The sequence below is a fragment of the Callorhinchus milii genome, unplaced genomic scaffold (genome assembly GCF_018977255.1).
Source record: "Callorhinchus milii isolate IMCB2004 unplaced genomic scaffold, IMCB_Cmil_1.0 Scaffold14, whole genome shotgun sequence".
Taxonomy (NCBI): Eukaryota; Metazoa; Chordata; class Chondrichthyes; order Chimaeriformes; family Callorhinchidae; genus Callorhinchus; species Callorhinchus milii.
In genome coordinates, this window is record NW_024704755.1 from 10,183,174 (window position 1) to 10,196,598 (window position 13,425).

Here is a 13,425-nt window from a genome sequence, read left to right on the forward strand (position 1 = left end):
GCCCATGAAATGTATACGGTCGATTCACTTTTCACTGTATATTCCGTGGAGCGCCTTCGAGACTTCTCTCGGGACGTGATAAGGCGCTGTATGAAGGATTACTATCTGTCTTTAAAAATAAACAGATGCTTTGTGATGATGGCTATCAATAATCAATCAATCAATCAATCCCCTGTGTGGTGGGTGTGGGACTGACGTAGGGTAGGAGGGCGGGGCTGCGTGGTGGGAGGAGGACTGACGTAGGGCAGGAGGGCGGGGCTGCGTGTTGGGTGTGGGACTGACGTAGGGCAGGAGGGCGGGGCTGCGTGTTGGGTGTGGGACTGACGTAGGGCAGGAGGGCGGGGCTGCGTGTTGGGTGTGGGACTGACGTAGGGCAGGAGGGCGGGGCTGCGTGGTGGGCGGAGGACTGACGTGGTGGCGGTGACTGGGCGCTGATTGGTGAGAGCGGGTGATTGGCGGCGGCGCTGGCCAATAGAGGGAGGGAGGAGGCGGAACTCGACGCAGCAAGCAGCCAATGAGCGGCGGGGGCCCGGAGGACCGTGAGCTGTCATTCGGTCGCTTTAAATGGTTCGCGAGCGCGGGCGGCCCTGGGCCCGGCCCCGGTGACCGCACCGGCTTCCAGGGGAGGGGAGGCAGTGTCCCCGCTGCCCCGGGGGGAGCCCCGCCATGACGGGCGAGGGTTGTCGCCGGAGTCGGGAGAGGTTCGAGGAGCTGTGCCAGAAGCTGAACATGGACGAGGCCGCCAAGGACGAGGCTTGGGCCAGTTACCAGAGCATCAGCCAGAACTACACCCTGGAGGTGATCGGGGAGGGGATTGCGGGACTTGGGGACTTCTCCCTGTGTCTGTGTGTGTGTCTGTGTGTGTGTGTGTGTCCCTGTGTGTGTGTGTCCCTGTGTGTGTGTCCCTGTGTGTGTGTCCCTGTGTGTGTGTGTGTGTGTCTGTGTGTGTTTGTGTCCCCCTGTGTGTGTCTGTGTGTATGTGTCTGTCACTCTGTGTGTGTCCCCCTGTGTGTGTGTGTGTGTCCCTGTGTGTGTGTGTGTGTCCCTGTGTGTGTGTGTGTCCCTGTGTGTGTGTGTCCCTGTGTGTGTGTGTGTCCCTGTGTGTGTGTGTGTCCCTGTGTGTGTGTGTCCCTGTGTGTGTGTGTGTCCCCTGTGTGTGTGTGTGTCCCTGTGTGTGTGTGTGTGTCCCCCTGTGTGTGTGTGTGTCCCCCTGTGTGTGTGTGTATGTGTGTGTCCCCCTGTGTGTGTGTGTCCCCCTGTGTGTGTGTGTGTCCCCCTGTGTGTGTGTGTGTGTCCCTGTGTGTGTGTGCGTGTGTCCCCCTGTGTGTGTGTGTGTGTGTGTGTCCCCTTGTGTGTACCTGTCTGTCTCTGGCGGGATGGACCCTGAACTGACATCATGACATCTGCTTCAGTAAATAAACAAGGTCCTGCTGACAGCTCGGGCAGTGCTGTATTACAGGCTGGTGTACAGGCTCGGGCAGTGCTGTATTACAGGCTGGTGTACAGGCTCGGGCAGTGCTGTATTACAGGCTGGTGTACAGGCTCGGGCAGTGCTGTATTACAGGCTGGTGTACAGGCTCGGGCAGTGCTGTATTACAGGCTGGTGTACAGGCTCGGGCAGTGCTGTATTACAGGCTGGTGTACAGGCTCGGGCAGTGCTGTATTACAGGCTGGTGTACAGGCTCGGGCAGTGCTGTATTACAGGCTGGTGTACAGGCTCGGGCAGTGCTGTATTACAGGCTGGTGTACAGGCTCGGGCAGTGCTGTATTACAGGCTGGTGTACAGGCTCGGGCAGTGCTGTATTACAGGCTGGTGTACAGGCTCGGCAGTGCTGTATTACAGGCTGGTGTACAGGCTCGGGCAGTGCTGTATTACAGGCTGGTGTACAGGCTCGGGCAGTGCTGTATTACAGGCTGGTGTACAGGCTTGTAATGCAGCCCCATTCCACATTTGTGGGACACTGCTGTGGGCAATTGACTTTGCAGTATATCCCGGGAAGCGCTTTGAGACATTTCGAAGACGTGAAAAGGTGCTACATCAAATGCAAGGAATATTATTATTAGTAGTAGTAGTAGTAATACGGTGGTTTTCAGACCAATGTTTTTGATAGTTTCAGTGTGCAGCCACCAACGCTTACTGTAGTGGCTGTAATGTGACCTTTCGTAATCTGCGTTACTTCCCCCCCTGTTGCCTTCTCGAGCCAGCCAGGGTACGGGGAGAGACAGGGAGGGAGAGAGAGCTCGCACTTGCCCGCAGTTTAGGCGCTACGGCTCGTGCAATTGCACGGAGCCCCGAGCGGATCCAGTGATAAGATTTACTATCATCGTCTAGTAAAATTGAGAGATTGTGTTTGAAATTATTCGCCAGGTGCAGCGTTCGACACTGCGTCCGGAAGTGGTTGTGTAAGCTCAGATCGTGTTTGATTAAATCCAGGAAGTGGAACAGTTTGCTTGTTATATCGCTTTCATCTCTGTTTTCAAAATGTTTCCATTTCTAGGATAACAGCATGCAAGTCTTTTACAGTCACGAACCCCAATGAAAACAGACTATCTTATTAAATATTGTGGCAAAGCGAAATTTGGATGCATGTTGTTGTGGGATACAGTGTTTGGTTTGTACCTCGGTTTCGCCAACAAAATTGGGAGTCAATCCACTTTACACTGTATCCTGTGAAGCACTTTAAGACGTCATGATGACGTGATAAGGCTCTATATCAAGCGCGAGGATTATTATTTATTATTGTTAGCCGTAGGCTGTTTCCATTCCTTAGTCTTCAGGAAAAACAAAATTTGACTAACTGAAGGATTGACTAACTAAATGAAGGAGTCGAGTGGAGGTAATTAGAGTAATGTGCCTAAAAAGGAAGCTTTAATACATTAGGCTTTGTTTGTTCTTTGTCAGCTGAACAAATTCAACTCTGGTATATGATCACAGACTTGAAGCAGCTGTGGGATATCCCTGTTGACGAACCTGAAAATTGGCATGTTCTGTGGATTTGCGTTCCTGCATTTCCCTAAATGCTCTGATCGGCCTGGCTCAGTTGGTAGCACTCATTCTCTGAGTCCAGGTCAGAACTTTGTTGATACTCCAATGCAATGCTGGATTGTTCTTCGGATGAAATGTTGAACCAAGGTCCTGTCCACCGATTCAGGGAGATGTTGAAAATACCAGGACACAAAGAGAATAGGGTTCCTCCTGGTGTCCGTTAACTTCATCGCTGTTTGTGGGACATTGCTATACACAAATAGGCTGTTGTTTTTGCCCACAAAACACACAGTTGCTACACATTATAGAAAATCCTTCAAAGTGCCTTGAGATTTCCTGATGTCGAAGGTGCGATAACAAATGCAAGATTAATATCTCCAGTTTTAAATTCCCAATTTTTTTATTAGCCTACCGAAATTTATTGTTAAATTATTCTATATATTTTTATTAAAAACAAAAGCTAAATCTCTTAGTCATCATCCTATACAAACAGGATTTTTAATTATTGGTATGCTACAAAAATAATAATCCTTGCATTTGACATAGCGCCTTATCACGTCATTGAGAAGTCTCAAAGCTACTGGTTAATGAGTTAAAAATACTAGTTAATGTTCAAAGAGAGTATTTATCCAAGACCCACTGTACAATCTATCATCTCTATGACTATCTGTTGCTTAAAAATCCAGTGGAAAACCACTGGCTGATTCAGTCTCCATAATTGCAATCGTCCTGGAATTAGTGCGGAGCTGTGACTTCTCTGTGAGAAAGCACTCAAACCTGTGGCATCAATGTCGTCAGTTCAGGTACCCGAGCTGAACAAGACGGTCGGGGAGAACTCATCCACATCCAGGGGACAGAGTTTGTGACAAGTATTGTATAATTTCAGGGAGACGACCTTCACTGGTTGGCCTGTGCCTTGTATGTATCGTGCAGAAAAGCCGTGCCGTCAGTGGGAAGAGGAACTGTAGAGGGGAATTTTGTTTCCTTAACGAAGATCCTGTACTGTGCTGAACTCAGGTAAAGTACAAAAAAAAGTGTGTAATATGACTTTTCTTTCAAACAGTGATTTATTTAAAAATTTGTATCGAAGCTGGGGAGAGACAGGCTAGATAGGATAACTGTAGTCTTATCACACGTCGAGAGATCTTGTTTGCATTTACAATGGAGGATCTGGTGCTGTTTGCGCTTTAATGTTCATAATATGTGTTATTCTAAGTGGAACATTATTTACTACAGTCAAATAAGTTAAAGTGGTCCCTTAAATTTTTAAGAAGTTTTAATTTCCTTTGCAGCGCTTTATATTTTTGAATTCCCATTTTGTGAAAGTCCAGCACTTGCTCGAAACTGGGTGTTTTGGAAGGAAATTCTTAACATCATCCAGGGAAGTGAAGGAAATAAGTATGAAATATTTATGCACCAAGATTTTAAGAACTATAAAACAAAATCGAGTGTTCTACACATTCTGAATTACAACAGCCAATATTGAGCAACAATTACGTTGATCAGTAGTACCCTGAGAAAACTGCCAACTAGCCTCGGAAGCATAATGACAAGTATAATGACAAGAGAAAACTGCAGTTCAAAGTACTGTAATAAGTTGGAGGAAATTTTTTTTTGAATAATGCCTCTCCCTCCCACCCCAGGAGAGATAGTCATGAGCATGAAGTGAATCTTCTCAAGTTTCAATACTATGTTACAAAAAGTATCAGTGTGCAATTGGCAATGTATTGCGATTAAAGGCTGTGGCTAAAATCAGACTTTTATTGCTGTTTGTGATCTTAAAAAACGAAACGAAAATGTGCAGAGATAGAAGATCAAAATGCAAATGCATGGATCAACATTACAGCATAGAGATCGGCCATTTCCAGCCCAGCTAATCTGTGTAGATAGTAATATTAAATGCAAGTCATTTCATTCACTTAACTGAGGGGGAATTAGAAGACTTGCCTAGTTTAATTCCTGTGTGTTATTCTTGTCACCAGAGATCACATTCCCACACTAAGAGAGAGAGAGATTTCAGGCATTACATGATTAGTACATTAGTTTTTGGGGAGAAGCTCACCTTTTAAGCTAAATTTGAAAGAGAAGAATAGTAAAGCATTCGTGTCTGACAAATTTAGAGAGAAATGTGGAAAGGACTATTTATAGTGAGGCTTATCTCTTGCGAGTGTAATCTTTCCTGTTCAGTTCTCGGAGATGCTAGCCCACATGAAGGGTGCTATATACACTAAATGCAAGATGTTTCAGTGCTGTGACTTAAGGAACTGAGCAACTGCTAAACACACTTGTTTCTTTTTTGTGTACCAGTTTGATTGCATTTTTCAATAAAATGCAGAAATGGGCAGATATGGCGAATCTGCCGCAGGAATTCCGAGAGCGTACTGAGAAGCTAGAGAGGAACTTTGCGGTCTCTGCTGTCATCTTCAAGAAATACGAACCTATTTTTCGACACCTTTTTAAGGACCCACAAGAAGAACCACCACCACGGCAGCAAAGAGGCCGTAAACAGAGGTGAGATCTGAATTCAGCAATTGTGGGGTGTGGTGGGAATGAAGTCTAAACTATAAAGTAACTTATAATCCTTACATTTCATATAGCGCCTTATCACATCATTGAGACGTCTCAAAGTGCTTCACAGAATATACTGTAAAGTGAATTGAATTGACTGTATATTTTGTGGATGAAACTTTAGAAAATTGAAGTTCAGTTACTTGCTCTGCTTCATTTACAAAACTTTCCTCTGGTTAATTGACGCTTCCTTTTTACAAATTGAATTATTCCTTTTTCTGTTTTTTTTGTTAAGATGAGTAAATGAGGGTTGGTACAAGCTGAAGAGATGAAACTCTGACATGAAATCCCACAAGAAATAAAAATAAAAAAATAAAATAAAAAAAAATACACAATCAGTGAAAGGGAATCGTGGCCATTGGAGTTTCTGAATAGAACACACAGTAGAGAAACTCATAATGAAACTGTGTATCAGTATTAGTTAGTTTGCCAACAAAACAAAGTCACTACAGTCCATTCTGCTTTGGGACACAGCCTCCTGACATCAAGGATGGTATAGCTAATGCAAGGAGTATTGTCAATAGCTACAAAACTATGACAGGTATTTGGGAAATAATAACTTTCAAAAAGTGCAATGGATGTCTTAAAGAGAGGGCCAATTAAACATTTTTTCCAAATTGTGGATTTATTCCAATGTGCTTTTTTAAAAAAAAGTAAATTATTAGGTTAATAGGATGATGAAAGAAGGTAATTAAGTATGCCTAGTTTTGTTTGAAAAACATAAAATAACAAATGAGGAGAAATTTTAAATCTTTCATTCATCTTTCAATTTATATTTACGGGAAGACATAAGCCAACCCATCCCCAGTGCTGCAAAGCACTTCATAAAAAGTATTTTAACAGCAGGAGGATATGAATTGCAAATGTAGCTTATAATAAAATATTATGTTCAGGCATTCTTAATAAAGTGTAGATCCATGGTCATAAATAGTTGTGAAAACTCTCAAAAACTTTGGATGTTCTTTGTGCCCATATTAATAACAAGGACTTTTTGTTCTCACTGCTTCACGCTACATTTAACAAAACTTGTGAAGTCTTTAGTCAGAAATGTACAGTTTATTTGGAGAGGTCTTTAACCAAAAGTGAATTCTCGTTGTGATTTGTTTAGAAAACCGTGCTCGTTTATCATGTAGTGAATTGTACAGCCTGCTGATTGTAAGATGTTTCTTTTGCTTCCCTCTGTAGACGGCAACCTTGTACAGTCTCTGAAGTGTTTAACTTCTGTTGGGTGTTGTTTGTACAGACCAAAGGTAAGTTATTAACCCATCATGAGCCACTTGCAGATGACCTGATGTCAACCTCCAGCAGAAAATTATTAAATTTGATAAGAATAGCAGATTATTTTGTCATCACAGTTTACGTTAAACATTTATTGGTGAATCATTTTGGCCTTACTGTGACAGCGTCTACAACTCTACACCAGCCAGTGATTAAACTTCAGGTTTTTATTGCGTCTGTGTAATATGTTTTTTTTCCTTAGGTAATCAATGAATTAGATATGTCCACATGAAATAAATAGTCTTTCCTTTGATGTAATGCCTTTCAAGTCAGGAGGACATCTCACAGGTTTTGATGTGAAATGTGTTAACGATATTTTACAGCCAAACAAACCTTAATATTATTTTTACTGAATTATGTGAGAGTATTTTAACTTTAACTCCAAGGTTAAAATACTTGGACCCTGTTTGGTTGGGCACCTTTGCTTCAAGTAAAACAAATTTATTACAAGTTGCCTACCTTGTGATAATTAAATACATTTATATTGTTATTGTAAAATGTTTTGGCTTTGGATTACAACTAAATTGAATTTTCCAAAGAAAACACGAAACATTTCCTTGAATGTCTGTAAATCATTTTGTGGCATATTTATTGATGGTTACTTAATGCTATGTTTGTTTAGGGAGCAGAGGCTAATGAATGAAGATCATTGTTAATTTGTATTGAGAGTTTTGAGCTTGTGTTTGTGGTGGTTTAAACCCATGGAATTTTGTAAGTGAAATCCTAACCTACTCTGTTCCTTCTCGCATAATGCATCGCGTCCATGAGGTTCCTCCCAAGTTATTTAATGCTTTCAATCAATGTAACTTATCGTAAAAGCGGTGAAGGTTGCCATTTACTGAGGTAGCCAATAATAATAATCCTTGCATTTGATATAGCGCTTTTCATGTCTTCTGGACGTCTCAAAGCGCTTCACAGAATAGACTGTAAAGTGAATTGTATATCTGATGGTGAAATCCGTCAAGAATGCAGTTTAGCTGTTTTGAGGGGCTGCTGTGAAGATCAGCATCCTACTCTTTCATATACTGTAACCTGACCAGAATAGTTTAATATGACGTACCTGAGAGGGAAAAAAAAGTACATTGTTTGAACTTGTCCCGTCTGAGTCCAGCACCTCAAATGCCATGTTATATTTTAATGCCGGAAGCCATTTAGTCAGCGCCAGCAGATGTACTGTGTTTTGCATGGGTCCATAGGACACCAGTGCTGTAAGTGAGGCTGCTTACTGCGAGATGCTGCCCCGGCGTGAAGGGCGCTATGCAAATACAAGTTCTTCTTGTTGGTTATGGGAGCAGGGTAAATCCCCCCCGGCTCACTAAATAAATTTTTTAGAAGTAGTTACTCAGTTAATAAAAAGGCGGAGAGTTTATTTTGGTGTTTAATTTGCTTTCGCAGCGATTGCTATCCTATTTTCCGAACTTTGCAGAAATCTGTAGGGTGAAGTGTGAAGGTCGTAAATACCAGCACGGATATGACTGATTTATATATACTTTACATAATTTAAAAAGAACAGTTGGTAAACTGACTGAAAATTTGTATCTCTTTCACTACGAGGACCAGTTTATTTCTCATCTTTTCACTGTCTTGTTATCCACCCAGTTACCCAATTGCTCTTCTTGAACAATTTGAGAATAAGTATCACGGAAGTTGGTGTAGAGTGATGTGATATGATGTAAATTGACAACCCATTGAATTGCATTGTATTTCAGACAGGAGCTGGCTACAGGGCACTGATCAAAATAACATATTAAGACGTTTCTTTGTCTGTCAGGCTCTGCTGAGTATTTTCGCAAATTCTGGCCAGAAACCAAAAACTAGGTCTTGGTTCCTGTGAAGATAAATTGTTCACACCGTCACCGATGGAGAGTGTTTGCCTTACGCTTGCTCCCTCTGCCCCAGTGTGTCTGCTTCACTCTTTTCCCCAGATTTAAATGGATGAAAAAGGCCTCTGTGGGATTTAAACTAAAAGTGTGAGACCGATCTAGGGCTTAATACAGTACTTACCCCTTTGCAGTTGTATTTTTTTTAAAAAAGTTCTTAAAGGAAAAGGAGCATTGCGTTTCAGGCTGGCAGATCAGAGTTCTAAACATGCACCGCAGGGTGTTTATTTATTTAGCACTGTAATAAGGATACCTGCTGCTGAAGACTTGATACCTTATCCATGACGATCCATCTGGTTTCTCTGCAGTAAACTCACTTGGAAAATTGTTTGCCATCCCATCAGCATGGTTACAGGGATTAGAATGTCACACTTTTGTTGACTTTGGATAGGGAGTCTGGTTTCAGCTGAAAATGTAGCTGAAGACTTAATTGTACAATGACATTTCGTTACCATTTGCCAGGCTCTTTTCTTTAGCATCAACAGACTCCAGCTGGGTCTCTTAGAGCTTGGTCACGCTGTAACTGGGATGGACTCGGCAGTCAGCGCTGATTGTATTGACAGAGATTTGTGTCGACTTGTACAGGCTTGTCTGCTCCCTATTTCGGCTTCAGCCAGTCGTAATCTTCAGTGAAAGCTTGAGCTATTCCTTTCTTTAACTTTTTTTTTCCGCTTCACGATTGATTTGCAAAAGCTTTCCAAGTTTTTTTTTGGCCGTAGAGGAGTGCCGGAGCTCCAGTATTCAAGTTCATTATGTTAACATCCTGCAGAGAATGTAAAAGCCTCCTGCAGCTCTCAATGCTGAGGTAAGGAAGCTTGTTAGAAACAGTCTACATAAGTGCAGATCAAGTATTAAAAGATAAATTACTGCACAGTACCAATTTGTGCCTAATTACTGATTGATGATGAAAATAATTATAATCCTGGCACCTTATCATGTCGTTGAGACGTCACAAAGCATTTTGACGAATATATTGTGAAGTGGATTGACTGTGTATTTTGTGAGTGAAGTGATTCACAACTCCTTCTGATTGAAAGGGGTTCTAAAGAACTCTTGTGGTGATGTGCATTTTTAGGAAAAGAAAGGGAAAAGGCACGGCTTGAGTGTTTGGCTTGAATTCTTTTTAGAAAAAGTAAAATTAAGTATTTTAAATGTTTACCGATAAAAAGCAAAACAAAGGGCCGGTAAGTTGTATTCTGTTACTTGTATTAAAAACTAAACGCTGGTGTTTGGAAAAGGGGAAGCCATTGTATAGTAAGTCCATGTTTTCACAGTTCTAATTGTACAGACATCACTTTTATCTCTTGACTTTTGAGTAGATTTTGTTACCTCAGTTCTCAACGTGTCTTCATGTTCAATCCAGACTTGTTTGAGCTAAAGCAGATATGATGTGAGCAAATTACAGTGAATAATCCTAAACTCGAAGATAAATATCTTAAACATGCTCAATAAATGGAATCTTGTTGTTGTTGTTGTTGTAAATGTTCTTTCACTTCACCTACAACGCAGAGAAAGTGAGTGGCAGCAGGTTTTGAAATAATTTGCGGAGCACAGAACAGAAAATTTTGGAATAAGAGGATTTCTAGTCAGAGATTTCCTGCTGATTTTAGCAGGAAATTGGATGAATATGATCGCCATCAATTGATGTTTTTTTGTACGAAATCAGAGCGATTGCCAAATCTCCCTATTAAGCATGTGTAAATTATCATGAAAGTCAATGTTTGCGTTTGCAGTACAGCTGTGGAAACATTCACCTCATGGGACCTTTATGTTTTTGAGTCTCAGATATCTTAAGTTTGACCTGAATTAAAATTTAAAACAAACTTCTCAAGGGTTGATAACCTGGTGCTGGGGTGAAGTGAAGAAGCTAATACTCTATCTAAAGATGTTTTAGAAATCCACAACTTAAAATGGATGTTATTTTCAGAGTAAAATACTCCCTTTATATAACAATAATCCTATCTTCATCCCTGCATTTGATACAATGCTTCAAAGTACTTCAGAGTTTTCTGAGCAAAGTGGTAACTATATTTGCAAACAAATAAAACATGCTTTTATAATCTCTCAGCCCCAGTCGAAGAGATTATCATTTTCAAATCTTTGCTGAATTCCTGTGGAAACTTGATGATTAATATGTGGAGCAGCACTTGGCTCTGTCACTCACAAGTTCCTCAGTGAGCATGTCTATTAACAGGGATTAATAATAATAACAGGTCATCCTAGCTTCTTTATGTATTGCGTCAATGGAGCCACTAAATAAATAGTTCAGGGCTGGTGGTTAAGTGATAGAAGAAATGTAAATAAAGGGGAAAGCTTTACATTGGTGGAAGCCGCCGTGCAGTTGTGTTCTCCTTGTAAGTGAATTCTATAAATGTACGTTCTTATCAAATTTGCTTAGATCCTCGTCCACCAAGCATTCCCCCCCAGTTCGCAGGCAGCTCAGAGGGCAGATGCGAGACCAGCTCCCACGCCGCTGCTACATGTTTGCAACAGCTTACATTTCGTGTGGACGTCACAGAGCTTCACGCAGCTAAGCCAGCAACATGGAAGGAAATCTTATGTCAACAAAGGCACCTGAGCAGAGAGCAGAAAAGTCCTACTTTTCCTGCCTGAAATCTCTTGACCTTGTCTCAGCACCTCCCACAGTGCTGTTGTCAAATCGGGGGCGATGCTGCTCTTCAATGTTGTGCAAGTTTTACATTTTAAGATAAAATGGTCTGATAGGCTGAAACGAGATGGAATTTCTGGCCTAAATTTCTTCATCACTTACTGGTGACGAAGGGTTCACAGGGACCAACACGGTCCAATGCTGTGAGTCTAATCGTGGCTTCCTGTTTCTGTACCACCGCCCTTTTCTGCTTCATCATAGCAACACCACAAATATAACAAGTCCAGGCTTGTTTGTAGGATGTGCCCAGTGGCCTATAGCCCAGCAGTGACACCTTTCATTAGAGTGGTTTTGCAGCACATTATTTTGATATCCACCGTCGGCAACATGTAAGTTGGTTGAAAATCGCTTTATTTGCGTCATAGTTCATTGTAAATTATGGTAACTACTGTCCACCTACTATCATCGTGCACAATAATCTAATGATCAAATACTTCAGCTAAATCCAAACGCTATCAGCAATGCAGCTCGCATTTTGATTCTTGTGTCCGTTCAATTAAAACTGGTGTTGTTTCTTGAAACAAAACAAAGGTTGTGCAGCAAGCAACTAATGGAAACGTAATGGACAGATAATTAATTTAGCCTTATCATTTTTGATGAAAATTGTTTAAACTTCAGGTCAAATCACTGTTTCAGAGACAATTTTTCAGATCACTTGTTCATTAAATGAATTGTCAAATTGCTTATAGAATGTGGAATGTAATACTGCATTAACTTACAATGGTGCAAATTTTCTGGAATGAGTGATTTTATTTTAATTATTTTGTTTGAATTGAAACCCAAAGGGGCCTGAGTTCTGCTTTATTATCCTAAGTTGACCCAAGGCGGTCAGGTGGAGGTGTATAAACCTTTATGTTAGTTTTTGAGTCTAGGTATTCAAGTTGCTGTTTCATGTGCTGAGGATCAAAGCACTGCTCAATCGTCTGCAAGTGGGTCATTCAGATTTTTTTTTCTCCCATTGTAAAACAACAGTAACATCCCTGTAGATGTTGTTACAGTATTGATTATTTTACTTGCAAAACTGGTGGAACGTAGTGGGAGGGTTTCTGCTCAACACCATGGAAGGCCTGTGTCTAATGAATGGATGGCACACAGAGCTAGGGGAGTTTAATGTATTCACAGGTAACATGAAGAGATTGATATTGGACAGCAGTGTTTAGCTTTTCAGACTTCACAAAGACTAACCATGTTTATGCTTGCCATACAGTTCATGTTTAAACCATGTTTATACTTGCCATATCCTTGCCACAAAGTGTTTCGGGACACTATATTGTTGTTACAGTTAATCAGATTTTGATATTCAATCATTGTGGTTGACTCATCGATGGATGACCAACTTATTGTCGATTATCTTGGGTTTTTTTGATGCCCTTTGCAGAATAAGCTTATCAATTAAATATCTTCCTAACTCACATTTATAATATTATGTTAAATCTTGCAGCAGGAGGAGAATGAAAGAATTTTTAATGTTAAAAAGCTGTCAAGTTGGTGACAAATTAGAAAATCTTTCATTACAAATTCTTGAAAAAAGGTTTTACAATGCATCTCTTACATTTGTGCACTATTGCCCTTACATTTTTGCATGGTTACCTTACATTTGTGCACTATTGCCCTTAAAGAACCAGATGTTTCTAGCTCTTGGCCTGACGATAATTGCTGAATTGCTGGTTGATGGAGCATGCATTAAGTTATGAAAATCTGTGATTTGTTCTTTGATTCTGTACTTCACTTTCCCCCAGTCACTTGGAGCTTTGAGCATGCTCAATTTCGTAAGGCATCTGTCGTCATTCCAGTCATCTCCAGCTGCATCCTGTTATTCCATAATAAATGTAGTTTTTAAAAAAAACATATAAGCCACAATTCAGTAAGCCAGTCTTTCACTACAGTCCACTTGAAGCAGGCTATTTCATCAAGGCAAATATTATAAGACAGATTTATACCAGAAGAGTGGTCCATTCCATCCTCTTTTTCCCCCTTCAGATGTCACTGCCTGATTAGACTTTGTCTAATGGGTGTTTCGCCCACAAAATATGCAGTAAATTTAC

The 13,425-nt window shown here is 41.1% G+C and overlaps 1 protein-coding gene across 1 annotated transcript in view; it reads left to right on the forward strand.

The window, feature by feature from the left end:
* Positions 1-552: 552 nt before the first annotated feature.
* Positions 553-13,425, forward strand: part of rbl2 (retinoblastoma-like 2 (p130)) — a 33,231-nt gene continuing 20,358 nt past the window's right edge. Inside the window, exons 1-4 of the mRNA XM_007889455.2 lie at positions 553-798; positions 3,873-4,003; positions 5,294-5,497; positions 6,740-6,804. Coding sequence (XP_007887646.1) covers positions 667-798; positions 3,873-4,003; positions 5,294-5,497; positions 6,740-6,804 — 532 coding nt within the window. The 5' untranslated portion in view covers positions 553-666. The remainder of the gene's footprint in view (positions 799-3,872; positions 4,004-5,293; positions 5,498-6,739; positions 6,805-13,425) is intronic.